The following is a 19,100-nucleotide window of genomic DNA, read 5'->3' on the forward strand; positions in this document are numbered from 1 at the left end:
TAAATTTACATTCCATAAAATGCCTATGATATACATTTTGACCCAACGTCTTGTTTTCAAAAAGATTAAACACTTTATAAATTAAAAAAAAATTCACTGTGTGCTTCACTTTTCTTAACTGGAAAGATATGCATGTACAATACGGTTTTTAACAAATCATGGGAGGGTAAGGATCTCTGTTCTTTTGCTTCACTAATATTTTTGAAGCAGCACCTAGAAAGCACCTGACATACAGTAGGTACTAAATACAGATGTTTTGAATTCATAAATGAATCATAAATTTGATGATGATGATGATGAACTAAGGGAATTCTCTTTCCTTACAACAGTATCCATTCATTATATCCCTGCAGTCATGCCTAAAACCAGGATAATTACCTCCAACTCCATTAGACAGAGGTAAACAAAGCAAACGGTACCAACCCCAAAATCATTCATCATCTGCTCTAATTTAGAGAGCTCAGTTCATTGTGGCGGTTTCTCTCCATCAGTTCAGAGCAACCGAGGTCTATGTGAGACATATCTATGCCACAGGTCAGGTATGGCTTTGGTAAGCTAATGTTTGCTAACCCCATCTTTAATGTTCATCATTCACATTTTACCTTTGTGTAACCCAGCATTATCATTCGCACCAGGACCACATTTATATGCACTCCGAGCGACTCATCGTGGTAAATTTCATTCACCTAGAAACAAAGCAGATAGTAACTAGGAGAAAGGCAATATGAAGGATGTCATAGGATGCACAACATTTCAGGGCTCAGCCATGCAATTCCAAATACTGGAGTCAAGTCACTGTTTAAAAATTTAGTTTAAACTGAATGAAAATGAATGAAAATGAAATGAAATCATTTACTGTTAACTTAAGAGTAATTCTTGGTTATGTGAATTGCTGATTTTGTAAAGCCCACAGTACCATGAACAAAGAGAATATACTTTAAAAGGACTTCACTAAACCACTATAGCATTAATGAGACAGGAGGGAAGGGGTTAGGGCACAACCATTGAAAGAATGACACAGCCATTGAGAACAGGACGTAAACTGGTTAAAACCCAACTAGGCCCAAGATGGCAGAAGATGTGACTTCCAGTAGACCTTGAGCTTCATTATACACTTATTCTAACATATTAGCATGGTAAATGACACTCCCACAGGTGCCATGACAGTTTGAGGCTAACCATAAAAGCCCAAAAAGTGGACAGTGGCCCAATTCCTGGGAATCCCCACCCCTTCCTGAAAGTAGTTGGAATACTCCCCCGGCTTGTTAGCATATGAAATTACTGAGCTTATAAAAACTAACCACCCCACACCTCAAGGTCACTCTCTCTCTTGCCTTTGGAGATGGCCAGCCCTCTGTCTATGGAGTGTGTGTCTCCTAAACTGCTCTCAGTTTCCAGGAAGACCCCTGGTGGCCCTGGGGCCACCTCTTGCCCCTTGAAATGGCCCGCATACTGCCTATGGAGAGTGTATCTGCCTGAATAAACCTACTTTCACTCTACTTCGGCATGCACTTGAATTCTTTCCTGCGAGAAGCCAAGGACCGTCACTTGTTGGGACACATTCCAGGGATTCTCGTGTCCTATTCTCCTGCAACATTAGGAGTCCACATGTACTACAGTCCACACAGAACATTCATCAACCACAACAAGCAACCACAAGAGGGTGACTATGCTCAAGCATGTGCCAGCCGTGAGTGGCTGCAACCATGTGGAGGAAAAGGGCAAGATGTCTTCCTGAGTGCCCCCTCACCACTGGGGGTGCTATGTCTAGTTGGGGTGCCCTTGGAAATGGAGCCAGTGTACAGGAGCTGTGGTGGTCTATCTGTGGGCCAGTAACAGGGTGGCCCTCCCACTGGCCCTCCCCACCCTGCCCAGGAGTGGGGCAGCTGAGGCAACAGTTATTTAGAAATCCTACAGTATAGAAATCCTTCAATATTTGAATTGCTAAGTACACATAATATGAATATCATCCTGGGTATAGCTCAGAAGGTCAAAGTTGAGTCACTGCTTTTTACTTAGTTTTAAATGTTAAATTAAAATTTCTCCAAGTGATTTGGTATACTTTAGAATCAGATATTAGAACTTAGGCAACCTCAGAGATCATAGTCCAACACAGATTTACACAGATGATAAAGATAAAGACCACAGAGATTAGCTGACATGCAAAAACACATGGTAAATTATTGGCGGGTATGAATATAAAGTAGGCTTATACCCTCTGGTTATGCTAGTGCAAAATCACTGTGAATAAAGATTGCTTAGTTAGTTGGCAAATGCTAGCAGAAATGGGAAAGGTGGAGTTATCTGGCTAGATTTCAAAGTTCTTAGCTGTTCTCAGGAACAGGGAACCAACATTTGTCACAATAATTAAAAGAAGGATGGAAAATCAACAGCAATTCAACTTGAGATCCAGGAGGTTTGGACAGAAGGCACAGCAAATTTATAACCTACAGAAGAAAGATAGGTACAGTCTTATGAAGAGAAGCTTTAAAAAGAAATATAATTCAAGGTTAATAGGATGGTCTAAGAAAAAGAAATCCTTGAATCATAAAATTGTGAATTGTGACAAAGACCAAGAAACAGACCAAGAAATCTCACATGAAATGTTTTAGGAATCTAATGCAACTACACAGAACACCTTAAAATATCAAGGCCTTAAATGCAGACTAAAATGAATACTTATTGAATTTGCAGATGGAACAAAAAAGGGAAGAACTACTAAGATAAAGGAAAAAGATCCAGGAGAGCTAGTATATACAGAAGATGACAAAGTGTAGTTTAACAAGAAAAGATTTAGGGTCCCTTTAAGTGGAAAAATGCATGTGTGTATATATATACGTATATGTATACACACACACACACACACACACACACATATGCATTTACAAACACACACATACAATGGTAAGACCCAATTTAATACCTCTTCAAGATAGGCCAAGGAGTGGAAAAAAATTTGCAACTCACTCTTGCAGTGCACAGGTATACAGGCTGGTAGGTCATGCCCAAGTTGTTTTACTATAGACCAGAGAACACCTGAAGTATTGAGTTCATTTTGTCTGCTCTGTTTTATAAAAGAGGTGTAGACAAACAGGAAGGTATCCAGGCTTCTCTTTAAGCAAACAGCATGGAGCTTAGAAAATGTGTCACATAAAAAATGCTGGGCGGTCTCTAGTAGTCTCAGTTGACATCTCGGTTTGACCTATCATTGCTCGTGCGGTCTTCGTCTTTCTGAGCCTCAATCAAATGGACATACTATCACCTCAGAGGGCTGGGGAAAGAACTGAAAGATTTAATTCACGCACACAAATTGCTCAAAAATTTTATGAATGAGAAGGAGAGAGGGACACTAAATCATGTTAGAGTGTGGGAAGTAGGAAAGAAAACCTAGAAAGAAGACTTGATAGTCACCATGTGGAAAAGGGGTTCATTTATTCTGTATATCTGCAGCAAATAAAACTAAAACCCAAGGGTTCACACTATTAAAGGGGAAGATTTCAGGTCAAAAAAAAAAATAAATAAAAAAAAAAAGAATCCTGGCCCCAAAGCTGTGATTTCTTATGACCCTTTTTGTCATGGCCAGATTTTCTTACCTTACTCCATAACTCACACTGCCTAATTGAAGACTGAATCCTGAATCCCCTTCCTCTTCTGGATTAATTATCTGAGATGAAATATCCAACATCATAGTTCCAATACATGTAAAAGTCCAAAGCCAGGCCTGTCACATTCATCTAGAGACTCGTGGACATTCCAAAGATTTCTCATAAAGGCAGCTGAATTAGCAACACAGCTTCACACACAAAGTTATAACCTGTATTTAGCTTAATGTGATTGAAATGTAAATGCATTTAATATTAAAAAAATGTTGCAATCAATGTTAGTAAATGCACAAAATAGGGAAATGATAAAATTTTAAACTAAACAAAAATAAACAAATAGAAATGAATTAATTTCTGGAGGAGAGGTGATGCAGGGGAGGGAGGCCCTTACAGCCACTGCAGAAGAGCACTGACAATTACACTTCTAAATGTTATAGGAAACACATATATCAGAAAACTATTAGAATCATAAAATAAATGAGGTGGGGTATAGCTCAGTGGTAGAGTGCGCGCATTTAGCAAACACAAGGTCCTGGGTTCACTCCCCAACCTCCAGAAAATAAAATAAAATAAAATAAATGAAAAGTGGCAATCATAACAAATAGTTTGTAATATCTGAGTTAGTGTAATGTATAATATATCATCACCCTAAATTCGCAAATTCATTTGTACTTGGTACATTTTAAAATCAGTACAATGCAGAGAAAGTATAATAGACAAAAGTCATGTTCTCAGTGGCAATATTACATTATAACCTGATGGAATAAAAAGACACTTTCTTAAAGTCAAATTTACCAATCGCCAAAAGAAAAGTATTATTTAACAAAAATCACTATTATGCCAGGCTACGCAGATAACACGGTGTTCCAGTAGAAACCAAAATCAGCTGCAGAATGCTGAGTCAGCACACATCTGTGAAACTGTCTCAAGGTATAACTAAATTATTATGGGTAGAAATAATCAAATAATAAGGCAATATTTGTACATAGCAGAAGATATTCTTTCAATGGGGCAAATCAACAAATATTAGGTGTCTGTATTGGGCAAAGCACAATACATTATTTAGGATATCATTTATTATGTTGCTTTTCAAGGTTTGAATAAGTTGTTTCCTGTACATTATTCACTTATAAAATGCAGTTAATAATTTGGCTGCTCGTCATCTGGCCAGGAACAGGATGCAATGTTTTTACACTCTGAGACATGGAGGCTATGATGAGAGTTGGAGAAATAATCAGCACCACGGGATGAGACATACTCGAAGACCTGGATTCTGGTCCCAACTATGCCGCTGATAAACTGAGTGACCTTGGGTTGGTTGCTTAACCTCTCTGGGCCTCTGTTTTCTCACTGGCAAATTATGATCATACTTGCTCTGCCTACTTCACATGGTTGCTGTTCAAATCAAGCAAAATGTCACACAAATGCCCTCAGCAAAATACAAAGCACGTTAGCACACTTCTACCTATCCATGCAAAAATTTCAAAGGTTTGTGGATGTATTTTCATGATCTACCTGAAAAGACGAAACAAACAAATAAAACACACTGTCCCCATCTTAGTTTTCACTGAAAAGGACTTGACGACTCTTACACTGTAAGTTTGTTTGCTCTCAATAGATTCAAAGAAGTAGTTTAAATTATGACAAAAAATGGGAAAAACGTTTAACACATGTTTTTTTTCAAAAATATTCTGTAAATGCTGTACAAAAGCTCTTTCCAGCAGATGGCAGTATGCACATTTTAGAGGGGTGAAGGACAAGTTGCTTTACATACCTGAATGTACTTACATACCAGTTGGTGTGTCTGCCTTTTTGTATATTTACACATAAGTAAAACAACTTCCTGAAAATTAAATAAGAATTTTAAAATATTTTAGCCTGAGGAAAACACTGAGTCACTGGACTCAAAAACAAAGAAAAATATTGAAGTTATCTTGATTAAGATTGTTTTCCAGTGTCATTGATTAAAACATTATGTAAGAGGTATAAAGAAACTTATGATCTGGCTATAAATTAATCACCAATTTTAAAATCAATAAATGATACACAGAAAGAACTAAAAGTATATTAGGCTGAATTAACTATTTGAACCTGTCAAAATGAACTAAAATACCATTTGTTAAGAAAGCATTTTTATAACTCATAGTGACAAGGAAAGCAATTTTTTCCCTAAGTAACAGGAGTATCAACAACAAAGAAAACAGCATTATAAAGGTCTTTCCAGGCTCTGGAACTGTTCTAGATGCTTTACCTATGTTAATTCAAATAATCCTTGCAACAACTTTAGAGATATTATTATCTCCATTTTCCATCTAATGAAATTAAGGCCCAGAGAAGTTAAGTACCTTGCCCAAGGTCACATAGTTAGTACACAGAACAGAGGATGAACACCTAGGCAGTCTGACTCCACGGTTAGTAGTTTTCACCAACTTGCTACACTTCCACACACCTGCAGACACTTTCACTATACACAAGAGATCTAATTTTAGAATAATCAACAGTGATTCATTACCCCTGAGTTTAAGAAACTGATGGAGGAAGCATATTGATAAACCTTAAAAACTTTACTTCCTTATCATAATTTTCCTTCACGTAAACTTTAAGGAAATGAGGAATTAGACTCAAAATTTACTCCAAAGAAAGATTTTTTGATGATCAATATAATCTAAAAATATATTGGGAAAAATAAAGTAGGGCTGGAGCAGATCACTGGAAAAACTGAGTAAGAAAAGAAAAGATAGGGCTGAAACTTATAACCAGTGTTTTGGGTCATAAGCAAAGCATTAAGCACAAACATTCTAAGAAGATATATATTTGACACTATTTAATGCAAATCAAAGTTTGTCTATGCAAAACTGAATATCCTTTCACCATGTCAGCCAATCAGTGGGAGCATGGGTAGATTTTCTATGAGGTGTTCAGGGTTGAGCCCAGGATATATATTAAACTACATGAAAGAAGAGATAAACAAAACATTAATTCAATTTTCAGATGACCTTAAATTGGAAGGGGTTGCCAGTGATGTGAGGGAGGGGAAAAAAGGTAAAATCAAATCAAGTATTCCTTTCCTTGAAGGGAAAATTCCTTCCAGGTTGGTTCCCAGACAGGACAGTTTCTCCCAGGACACTTCCCTGGCAGGACAAGCTGACCTGCTTTGTCTGACTAGCTGATGAACGGCTTTGTCTGGCCTCAACAAAGCAACATCCATTTTCCTTTCAGATGGGTGGATGAGGTCTTGAGAGGCATTGTAGCTCAGTGGGTAAGCACATGGGCTCCACAACCAAACTGCCTGGGCTTGCTCTTAGCTATGGGACTTGAGGCATATTACTTGTCTCTGTGCCTCAGTTTCCTCATCTGTAAAATAGGATAACTATACTACTGTCCTTATAAGGTTGCTGAGAGCAATAAATGAGCTCATGTATGTACAGTGCTTAATGGTGCCTGGGCCTTGCAAATATGAAAATAAAAATTCTCAGCCATCATTAGTAATATTATTCCCATAGAAGCAAAGAAATGGTATGTACATTGGGTGTTTTAAAAGAGGTTAACTAAAGGCAAGCAAGTGATGACAAGATAGCCTGGGTAATTTTAGCTGGACATAAAAGAACTCTGTAATGGACTGTGAAAACATTACTCTATCCACAATCACCTCTTGTAGAATGAAAAGATCCAAACACATACCTGCTTGGATTTGCAGTCCTGCCCTCTATATTCTTTTTGTTTTAAACTGAAGCATAATTGATTTACAGTGTTGTGTTAGTTTCTGGTGTGCATCACTGTGATTCAGATTTGCAGCTACGACTATATATAAAATAGAGAAACAACAAAGTCCTACTCTGCATTCTTTTTGCTCAGAGAGGGTAGCTGGCTCCTAACCTGCCATCTCCTCTTCTTTCACCTCCAATCTCAGACTAATAGTAACTACTTTTTAATGACATATCTTGCTATATTTACTGAATTGAATCGTGCCTAACTGTCCGAGGGGTGGGGAACTGAATAATAAATGAGTTTGCATTTCTGTTCTTATCCCATGAATGTATTCTAATAGGTAAAATAGGCTGTAAGCACAGAAAAAATGAGCACAAACAGACATGCAGACAAGGTCACTTCAGATGGCAATAGATGTGATGAAGAAGGTAAATCTGAGTGATGAGACAGAGGACGAGTGGGAGAGGCAGAAGCTACCGCAGCCTGAGGAGTCAGAGCTGGGAGCCCTGGACTGGAAGGGAATGGACATGCGCTTACCTGGGGAACAAGCGACCCAGGCAAAGGGAAGAACAAGTGCAAAAGCTCACCCTCCACTATCATGAAAGTTCAAACCCGACAAAGGAGACACTTTTATCACTTTAAAAAGAGAGTGAGAACCAGAGAAGTTACACAGATTTCCCCCAAATGACTAGCACATCTGAAATGCAAATACACCGACGTAATGCCGATCTCTGTTCTTTGCTGACGACCACCTTGCCTGTCTTTCTCTTCCTGTCACAGTGGAAGCACTAAGTCTCTATTTCCTTCTAAGCTCTTTCCACTTCCTTAAAGACACTTGTTCCAAATATCAACTCCATTTCCCATATCCGATCACTCCCTTTCTTGGAGTTCCTCTTCCTCTTTTACTAATATTCATTATGAAAAAATAAGCCACCTAACCATATTTCGTAGCATTTAGTACTGTTTACCACTATGTTCATCAATGATATTAGTCTGTTTCTTTAGCATTATTAGCTCCTTTTCCCCTGCCTAGCCCACACACGTTAGTGTGTCTCAAACTTTAGTTTTCCATCCTCTTCTCTTCTCACATACTTCACCTGCAATATTTCCTCCACTGCTGTTTCTTCCTACAATTATGTATAGGATGATGAATTCCAAATATCTCTCACTGATTCACCTCTCTCCTGCGCCAGAGCCATCTGTTCAACTCCAGGAAAAGATCTATTTATTCAGAAGTGTACCTGTGTATTGCACAAAATACTCGCCTTCTCCTGAAAACCTGTTCTTCTCTCTGCATGTTCTATCACAATTAAAGATGAAATCACCCTTGACTCCTTCCTCTTCTTCAAGTGTTACAGTCAATCTATTACCAAGTCCTGTGGACATCTCTTAAACCTGTCCCCTCCTGTCCACCTCCACATCCAGCAGCTCTGTATGTATAGTAGTAGCTTGGACTGTTGCAACAACCTGTTAAAACTTCTGTGAATGTTTTCATTTGGGTAATTTGGGCCCATTTCAGTAGTTCTCCAGAAGGGCATACTATCAGGGTCAGATAACCATAAGCATAAGTCTGCCCTTTTATGCTGATTATGCTTTGACTTCCTTTAAGTATCAAAGGAGTTTGGGAGCATCAAGTATAGGCATTCAGCCATGAGACCTTACAAACTCTCCCAGCGTCTGGAGCAGTGGAAATGTACCAAAAGTTCAGATAGAATTGATTCTTTTCTTCAGGAACGAGAAAGACGATTCGCTTAGCAAGCAAAAAAGCTTTTCTGTGTGTTAGGACCCTGGAAAAAATACAGGTGGGGAAATACCCAGGAAAAAAAGGTTTTCTTTTAAATTGATTTTTCAGTTAAAAGCAAAGGAACCTTGGAGGCAGCAGCACTGTTTGGTTATCATGTTATGTTAGTTTAACCTGTGACATAGGGACTCTCTTCTAGAATTACGGGTCCAGTGAAACAGTAGGACCCGGTGGGTCCTCCCTGTTACAAATCATTTCTGTGTGTCCCATTTCTTGTTTGTAGGAAATAGGTTTCACAGCTTCCCTGACTTTCCCTGAGTTCCAAAGGGCAGATTCAAATATTTCAATAATCAGAGAAAGGAGGGAATACAGAAACAAGGGGGAACGGTCAAGAAACAATAGCGCAGCCTTGGGGCTGGGTCCTGGTTCTTCCTCAAGGGAAATACATAACAATATCTTTAAGTTCTTCTGCAGGAACTAAAGCCCCTACCCAGGTGAAAGATAGTAACTTTAGGGTGAGTACAAGATTCCCGGAACACCACCCTGTTACTTAAGCACCAACCAATCAGGAGAAAGTCACACACACATGTCATCCCAAATTTCGCCTATAAAAACTTTTCCCTGAAAACCTTCAGAGAGTTAGGGTTTTTCAAGCACAAGCCATCTGTTCTCCTTGGTTGGTCCTGCAACAAACCTTTCTCTGATCCAAACTCTGATGTTTCAGTTTGTTTGGTCTCACAGTGCATCGGGCTCATGAACTTTTGTTGGGTAACAGGATATTACAGGGATAATGTACATGTTTATATAAGAGGCAGCTAAACTGACTTGTGTCTACTCCACTCTGTCTCTGTGACCTGGTATGTTCAATCCATACTGGGGACATTAAGACACTTTGTTGAGGCAGGGAGGGGTAGTGTAAGCCACACGGAGCTTGAAGCCAGATAGACTGTGGTGTGTCCCCCAATCCTGGCACTTATATACTATGTGTTTATGTTCATAGCACAGCCTCTAACAGAGTCTCTTCCTCCAAATCATTCTAATTCATCCAGAATTCTTTTTAAAACACAGACTGACCCTCTTTAAAACCCTCTGTGACACTTCATTAGCAAGATGAAATTAGCAAGATGAAATTCAAACTTCTTAGAATGGCACATATATTTTTCTAAAGGTAGACCAGAAGTTTTGCCTAGCCTTATCTTCTGCCATCTCCCCTAAATACTCTTCAATTTCACCAACAGACATATCTCCAGTGTCCCCAAACACATCATGAACTACCACTTTTAGAATTCTTTTATAATCTGTTCCCCATCTTCCAAGACTCCCAAGACCTCTCTTTCTCTAGCAGAGAAATGACAGTTCATTCCCTAAAGTCCAACTCAAATGACACATCCTCTGTGAAGATTTCATTTGCCAATGGCATATTTGCCAAACCACATCCCTTTCTTTTCAATTAATGTTTACATAGTACTTTGTGGCTTAATCTTTTGAAGAACTGATCATATTTTATTATTATTATTTCTTGATTTTTAAATTTCACCTGCTAGAATTAGCTTGCTGTGAAAAGGAGCTAAATTTTATTAATTTTTGTCCCCCTAGAATCTAACAGGACTTGGCCTAGGGTGTGAAAATAGATTAAAGATAATTAAAGATAATAACCCAAAATAGAAAACTGCTACATGATCTGCTCTAGTTGCCTGAACATGTACACTCCTCAGATAAATCTGCCTTGCACTCACATTCAACATTTTCAGAAACACTAGTTAAGAAATCAAAAGTAGTGTAGAGATTGAATCATCATTAAGTAACCAAAATCACATTTATTTGCTAACCTTTGAGTAAGTCCATTAACGCTCTATGAGGACTAGAGTACTTCTGGGGAGTATATACTATACTTTCTTTAAAAAATATGAGGTAGGGAAGTCTGCCACGTCCAGAAAACACATCTATGAGTTATTAGTTTATTATCCATCATAGGAGCCAATATCAGTATGTTAAAAAAAATAACAAATTCTCTTTTAATTATTAAGAATTACTGGAAAGTACAAGATTGTTTTTCATACTGGGAGGCATCCTTTTAAACGAATTGTTTTCTTTTCTTTTGGTAAATCCTGAGATTAAGGCATAGACTTAATTCTCTGCAGGGCACTGACAATTTTAATAGACATAATAGACCCAGATCACTTCATAGATCTTAGTAAATGACAGGGATACTTGCCACAGCAAAGTGTTGGTGACAGGGAACATCTGGCACATTGAAAGAAAACAAACCACCCCCTTAATGGCAAAATCTGCTTTATCACCCTGTTAGAGAGACTCTTAAACTAGATTGCTGACTGATTCGATTCAACTAGGCAAGTAATTGAACTCTCAATTTCAGTGACTTGAATGGTATTCTAACAAGACACAGAAATAGGTGAAGTAAAGACATCAGAGTTGTATTTTGCAGTGGGTATACAAAACGCCTCGACTTTGTAACATGAGTCAGTAAAGCTTAGGGAGGAAGATCACTGGGTTCTGGCGGCAAAAGTCCCTCCAGGCTCGTCTTGGCTGTGCCACCCATTAGCTGTCTGACTCTGAGAAGGTCACGTAACTTCTCCAAATCTCAACCCCCTAATTTACAGACTGGGGCTAAAAATGAACATATTTCATAGTTGAGGAGTATTATATAATTCATGCGAAACAGCACAGGACTGGGCACAGAGCACAGGCTAAACGTTTGTTGGTAGTAGTACGAGCCTCCATCCTTAATAACATTGAATCATTCTTTTGAACCTAGACCTAAAACTAGATGATTTCAGACATCTTCAAAGATTTCATCACTAACCTTGATTCCACACAATCTATGTTTTTTTTCATAGACCACCCCATCTGCATGGATGCCACCATCATCCAGCAGAAGTCAAGTCAGAAAAGTGTACATCATGGTGGATTCCTCCCTTTGCCTCAGCCCCTTCTTTGATCCACTGACAAATTCTACTGATTCTACCATAAATACTCCCTTATTATTTCAACCACCATTGTCTAATAAACTATTACCTCTTGCCTAGACATCTACAATTGATAACCAATTGATCTGTCTTCTTTGTCCCAAAACCTCTCCATTCTATTCTTTACAACACAGAAAGAGGCCTTCAATGGCTTCCCATTAACTCACTCAAAATTGAATTCGATCTCCTCCCGTGACCGGAAAGGTGCTTGCCTTTTTTGTCAAGCTCCACCTGACTCCTTGTATGCTTAACTCAAGCCACAGTGGCTTCCTTTTCGTAACCAAAACACTTGCCCTTGTTCAATGACTGGCTCTTTCTTTTATTTTGAATCTCAATTTAGCCATCACTTCTGGGGAAAGGCTTTCTTGACCATCTTGTCAATGCAGAATCCCTATCATCCATTTGCCCTGTTATTTCCTTTCCAGGCAAACTGTTGGTGCCCTGTATAGCTCTTATCATAACCTTCGATGTCTTTACTTGATTTCCCCACCAGTCTGTAATCCGAGTAAGGCCTTCTGTGTTCCCAACTGAATACCTGGTATACAGCATTAAATGTCTTCTGTGTTCCCAACTGAATACCTGGTATGCAGCATTAAATATTTATTAAAAGACTGAATCATTTAAATTTTTATTGGATGTGTACTATGTGGCCAACATTCTTTTTGATGTTGGAAATAGGAAGCTTAATAACGTATAGTAATTGCACTCAAGGAACAAACAACCTACTAGGCAGCTGCTGCCAAGGAATTCACACATTTTAGAAGAAAAAGGAAATGATTTATGAAAGCCTCATAGGAGCTGAGAGTTGATCCTGATCTCGATAAATGAAATATTACCAGAAAAGAAAAATGGGGAAGCAGGGGAGGAAAAAACAATGGGAAGAAAGTTATTTTGGAGAGACCACAGAACCAAGGTGTGAAAGTGGATTTTAATTGCCATGATATCTATTACCCATTGCCTTGATTCTGAACACAACAGAAATTGTGAAAAGATGAGGTTTTCTGAAGCTGACATACTTTATTTCTTCTGACCAACAGTAACTACTGTAACCAAAATAGTATAGAATATACATGTGGTTACTTCCTCATCTATAAGGTCAAGGGATTACAATAATATGCTTCTGATGGCATTCTTGGTTTTTGATTCATATTATCAGCTTCTTGAAGGTAGGGATCATTGTGTTTATGATTCAACAAATGCTTAAGGAATAAACAGATTCACTTTCATAAAAATACTGTTCATGTGACATTTTGCCTACTATTCCCAATATATGTGGATTTCAAATTCTGATGTCAGTTTTATTAACGATTGTGAAAACCAACCCTTGATCTACTTTTTGGACTCCTTTTGGATGCAAGTTAGGTGGGCTGATTTTAGTTAATCTCGGAATATTAGTTTTCTCTAATCTTCCCTTTATCCTGTCTTAAATGGTTATGTTAAACAGGAAAGCATTGCAACAGACAAAGAAAGGACAATAAGACAGTGATGCCTTCAGACTCCATCACCAAAGTGTGTAAAACTGAATATGTAAAGAAAGAAAAGTGCCAGTGGTTTGTAGAGTCAAGATAAATGATGGTAAATACTAGTTAGGTGTTGTAGTGGCTGCGGGAAATTCTAGCTTCCAAAGGGATTAGAGTAGATGGAACACTTGTCTTTTATGTCCTTTTAATTGACTTTCACTTAGCAATTTGGCAAAAAATTTAACCAGTTCCAACAATAACAAAAATGGCATGATCCTACAGCATCAGCTTGTACTTCTTCCAAATCAAACTAACATTTAGAAGAGTTCATTTTATCATCTTCACTAAACTTTGTGCTTCCTGTTCTTAACCCGCCAAGAATTTTCTTTATATCCTCCTTATGTCTTAAACGTAGTAAATATCCATCCATTGTTGGCTCAGTAACTAGTTTTTAAATATAACTAAACAAAGAGGAGAAACCCTCTCTGGGGAGTCGTATAATTGCTATCTATCTTCATTTTCTTATTTTGCATTAATTTCCTTCATGCAACCTATATATAGCCAAATTCAAATACATGCTGTGCATCTGTTTGGAGCTTTGAATATTTAACTACCTTCTCTGCCTGGAATTCCCTGTCATCCTTCTTCAAAGATCTAACTTCTAAATAACCTTCAAGGCCTAGTTCAAGCACACTTCTTCCTCATAGCCTTCCTTACTCCCCTACTTCAAAGGCATCTCTAATACTCTTTCCTCATAGTCCAGAATCTATATTTGCTTTCAATCAATTAGCACTTTCTAGATTGCATTGTACATATTAATTTATAAACCTAATTTCCCCTAGTAAAGTGCATCCCCTGGGGGGAAACATCTCTATCCTATTAGAAGGTTTCTGGTTGAATAAATGGGTGCCTAAGAGAGCCATGAACTAAGAAAGGGAAGACAGACAGGCAAGACTCAATTGTTCGCTATAAACTCTGAAGATATATAGAAGAAAACTATGCTGAAACAACAAATGTAACTTTGAATAAAACCTGACCAAACCGTACACTTATAATGCATATTTTATTGTATGTCAGTTATGCTTTAGTGAAAGTTGATGTTTAAGAGTAATGGTTTATAATTTTCAATATTGATTTTATTTACTATTATATCTCATATTCATCACATATTTCCTCATTTTGTGCTTAGCAGAAACACATAAATAACTCTCTCTGACAACCTATCCCTACCCATAATTGAAGTCTCAAAAAAAATGATTTTATGTTATAACCTTTAAAGGTTAAAAACACAATAAATGAAACAAGGGGAAACATCAAATCTGGGGTTCTTTTAATGCACTGATTTTTATCTTTAACTTTTATCTTTAGTTTCAAATAATTTCAGACTTACAAAAAATGTTACAAATATAGAACAAAGAATTTCCACATACCCTTCAGCCAGATTCTCCAAATGCTAACAGTTTTCATAACCACAGTACATAGTACAAATCTAGATAATTAACATTAATGTGATCAATTAATCTAGTGATCCACTTAAAATTTTGTCAGTTGTCCCACTAATATCCTTTTATTGGTCCATGATCCAATCTATGACATTCAGTTGTCATATCTTCTTAGTCTTCCTAAATCTGGGACGGTTCCTCAGTTTTTCTTTTTCTTTCATGACCTTGATAGTTTGAAGAGTACTGGTCAGTTATTTTGTAGAATGCCCCTCAATTTGAATTATTATGATATAACTCCTCATGATTAAATTCAGGTTATGAGTTTTTACCAATAATATCACAAAAGTTATGTTGGGCCCTTCCAGAACATTGTATCAGGACACACAGGGTGTTAATAAGACTCATTAGGGGTAAGATTAACTTTGACCCCATGGTTAAGATGCTTTGTGCCAGCTTTCACAAATGTAAAGTTACTAGTTTTCCCTTTGTGATTAATAACTCCTTTGTGAAGAGATACTTTGGGACTATGTATATATCCTATTTCTCATTATATTTGTATCCACTAATTTTGCCATTTGTTGCTGACACTTGCCTGCAAAAATTATTACTCTACAGTTTGACAATTAGTAATTTGTTTTTTTACTTCTATCATTCCTGCTACATTTATTACCTGGAATTCAACTATAGGGAAGAACTGCCCCCCTACCACTTACTTAGTCAATTATTATATTGTATTAGTAAACAATTTACATACTCAATTATTTATGTCTGTATGAACTTACAAGAATTTCTTTTACTGTATGTATTATAATCCATTGTTATCATTATTTTTGCTCATATACCTTGGATTTGGCAATTGGGAGTGACTATGTTGGGTCTATATCAAGGTTCTTATCTGGATGAGTTTCAAATGGACTTTATTATATATAATACATTTTTCCTGGTTTGCCTCAAATTCATAAATAAATCCATGTCTCTAAAAAAAGTTTAAAGCCATTGTTCTTATCTACTATACATGCTTCTGACTCCTATATTATTTTGATTAGTTGGAGTTTTGAGGTTTGAGTTGATAATTATAAACCAGGTCAGAAAATTAAGAAAAGAGTAAAGATCAGTGGTGTCACTATGATGTTACACGTTGGTTCTTATCATAGCCTACTTTTTTGAGTGGTCCAACCAAAGCACTGAGTATATATATTCTTCACTTCACATTACAAAATCTCCTTCAGATATATTTTTGCAACCTGTGTAGTAATGACTATTAACATGAATGTTAAAGTGAAGTGGAATTAAAATCTGGAGCCAGAGACAAAACAAGTCTGGTCCTGCATTAACTAGGTAACTTGACGCTAGGTAAGTAAGCTAACAATAGTCTTCAATCTCCATATCTTTAAAAAGGAAAGGTTAGAAAAGATCACCTCTATTTTTTTCCTCCTGAGTTCTAAGGTGTGATTCTTTGTTAGGACATGTCAATGGTAAGTTTTACCTAAATGACTTCTGGCAGAGAAAGGAAATGGCTGAAAAGCCAAATACATTGGAAAACAAAGCCTTCTATTGTAATAAATCACACCAAACTCTTTTCTTAGAAGCAGCTTGATGGAGCTCACCTGCATTATAGGACATTAGACTTCAAGGATGAAATTTTAAATGATGGAATTAACCTTTGAAATTCTTTCTTTTGTTCTTGATCATTAAATGCCTTTTATCATTATAAGCTGACTATCCTAAAAGTCTTTAGGGTATTTCCTCCTTTTACCTTCAGAATATTGTGAGGAACTATTTTATATCAAGAGAGAGTAAGACTTGGTACCTATTCTTTTCATGTCATTGGTTTTCCTCCCAGCAATGTCTGTATTTTTTCCCAGTAGCAGTTAAGACATATCCCATAGAAAAGTAATGGTATAAGGGCACTAAAGCCCTAGAGGTGGCAATTAACAAGTCAAAAGACTTAAAAAAAAAAACTATATTCAGATCAAGAAAAAGTTCTTATCAGCCTAGAATACTCAGAGTTCAGTAAGCTAAGCTTCATTGTAGCTCACGTGTTAATAAATTTCTGCCAACACTGTTTGACTATCAAGAGAAAGAAAGACTGTTGGAAAAATTTCCCTGATAGTCTAGTTACTTCTATTTTTCATTCTAAGAAATTTCATTTCTATTTGTTAATTTTCAAAGATTTCTCCCCATCCTCTCCTTTCAGCTCTTTTCCTTCATTGCCCTACTATGATTTTTAACTAGGGATGTTTATCAAAATTATCCATTGTGCTTAAAAAACAATAACTCTTAGGTGTGTATTGCAAACTCTCCTGATTCAGTAGCTTTTTCTGTTTTTCTTTTCTAACTTTATATTAATTTTTCATTTGCTTTACTTGGCTATACACACATATCCAGGTAAACAGAGGATGTAAATCAGATGACTAGGGTGACTTTGATTTTAGCTATTGCATTTATATTTGTCTTTCCTTTTTTTAAAAAATTTGAGTTTTTTTTTTTTTTTTTTTTTTTAGTTGAAATGTAGTCAGTTAACAATGTTGTGTCAATTTCTGGTGTACAGTATGTTTCAGTCAAACATATACATACATATATTCCTTTTCACATCCTTTTTCATTTTTATTGTAGGTTACTACAGGATATTGAATATCATTTCCTGTGCTATACAGTATGAATTTGTTGTTTATCTCTTTTATATACAGTAGTATCTGAAAATCTCAAACTCCCAACTTATCCCATCCCACCCACTTTATCCCTTAGTAACCATAAGTTTGTTCCCTATGTCTGTGAGTCTGTTTCTGCTTTGTAGATAAGTTCATTTGTTTCCTTTTTTTTAGATTCCACATATAAGTGATATTGTATAGTATTTTTCTTTCTTGCTTGCTTACTTCACTTAGAATGACAATCTCCAAGTCCACCCATGTTGCTGCAAATGGCATTATTTTATTCTTTATTTATGGCTGAGTAGTATTGCATTGCATATATATACCACATCTTCTTTATCCAATCATCTGTTAATGGACATTTAGGTTGTTTTCATGTCCTGGTTATTGTAAATTAGTGCTGCTATAAACATTGGGGTGCATGTATCCTTTCAAATTAAAGTTCCCTCCAGAGAAAGAGAAGCAAGATGGTGGAGTAGGAGGACTCTTGTAGCTTACCCTCTCCCACAAATACACCAAAACTCACATCTACGGACCCACTCAGCCAAATAGAGCACCTGCCGAACTCTGACAGAACATTGCCCTCTTTGAAAGACAAAGATGCCAAAAATCAGGTAGGAGAAAAGGAAAAAAGAAAGAATAAAAAACAAAACAGTGCGGGATGGGTCCCGTGGGAAGGGAGCGGCAAAGGAGGACTAGCGTTCGTTCGCTGGGTCTCCCCCCTCCAAAGGAGAGGCCAACGGGACAGAGGGGGAGCCTCAGAGGCTCAGATCTGCTCCAAGCACCCCTTGACTGACAGAACTAAGTTAAACGGGCACAAAGGGTCCCCGCGACACCCAGTCCAAGACGCGAGCCGGCAGCTGGGAACCGGGACAGGCCACCCGAGCTGGGCGGAGAACTGGGGCAGAGGCACTGACGCAGCCTTGGGGGACTGCAGGGTGCTGTGTGTTGTAGCTGGGAGGGGATATGGAGCAGAACAACCTCGGTCCCCCATAAATTGCAAAAAAAGCAAAGCAGCAAGGCTGGTGTGCCCTGGGGGGAGGGGCACCGTAGCCTTTGTCTCCTCAGACCCACGGCACCATTATGGGTGCTTCTCAAGAGAAGAGGTGGGGCACAGCCACAGCCGCCATCTCCTCCTGTGGGAGCGCCCGGGCGGGGATGGGGCTGAGCCCTGAATCCGCACCCAGGGGCTTTGCAACCTCCTAGGCAAGACTGAGACTTGTTTATAGCCCGAGGCAGATAGGATCTTTCTGCCCTGGCACCTCAGAGAACTCACGCCACCAAGACAAACAAGGAGCTGAGATTTGGCACAGAGCAGAGGCGGGGCTGTTCTGCAGTCTTCCTCGAGCCTGCCTACAGAGCACTGACCCAAGGAAGAGTGGGCAGCTGCACAGAGCAGTGAAGCGACCAGCACCAGGAGAGGGCGGGTGGCCACCCGCCTTCCTGGCAGGAATGCAGCACCTGACTGCGGTGCTTGGAGGGGGCATGATCCACCCACCTGCCTTTCCT

The 19,100-nt window shown here is 38.1% G+C and overlaps 1 protein-coding gene across 1 annotated transcript in view; it reads right to left on the bottom strand.

Annotated features, from left to right (window-relative positions):
* ADAMTS3 (ADAM metallopeptidase with thrombospondin type 1 motif 3) overlaps positions 1-19,100 on the bottom strand; it is a 241,526-nt gene that overhangs the window by 37,592 nt on the left and 184,834 nt on the right. Inside the window, exon 6 of the mRNA XM_010982707.3 lies at positions 603-686. Coding sequence (XP_010981009.1) covers positions 603-686 — 84 coding nt within the window. The remainder of the gene's footprint in view (positions 1-602; positions 687-19,100) is intronic.

This window comes from Camelus dromedarius, chromosome 1, assembly GCF_036321535.1.
Source record: "Camelus dromedarius isolate mCamDro1 chromosome 1, mCamDro1.pat, whole genome shotgun sequence".
NCBI lineage: Eukaryota > Metazoa > Chordata > Mammalia > Artiodactyla > Camelidae > Camelus > Camelus dromedarius.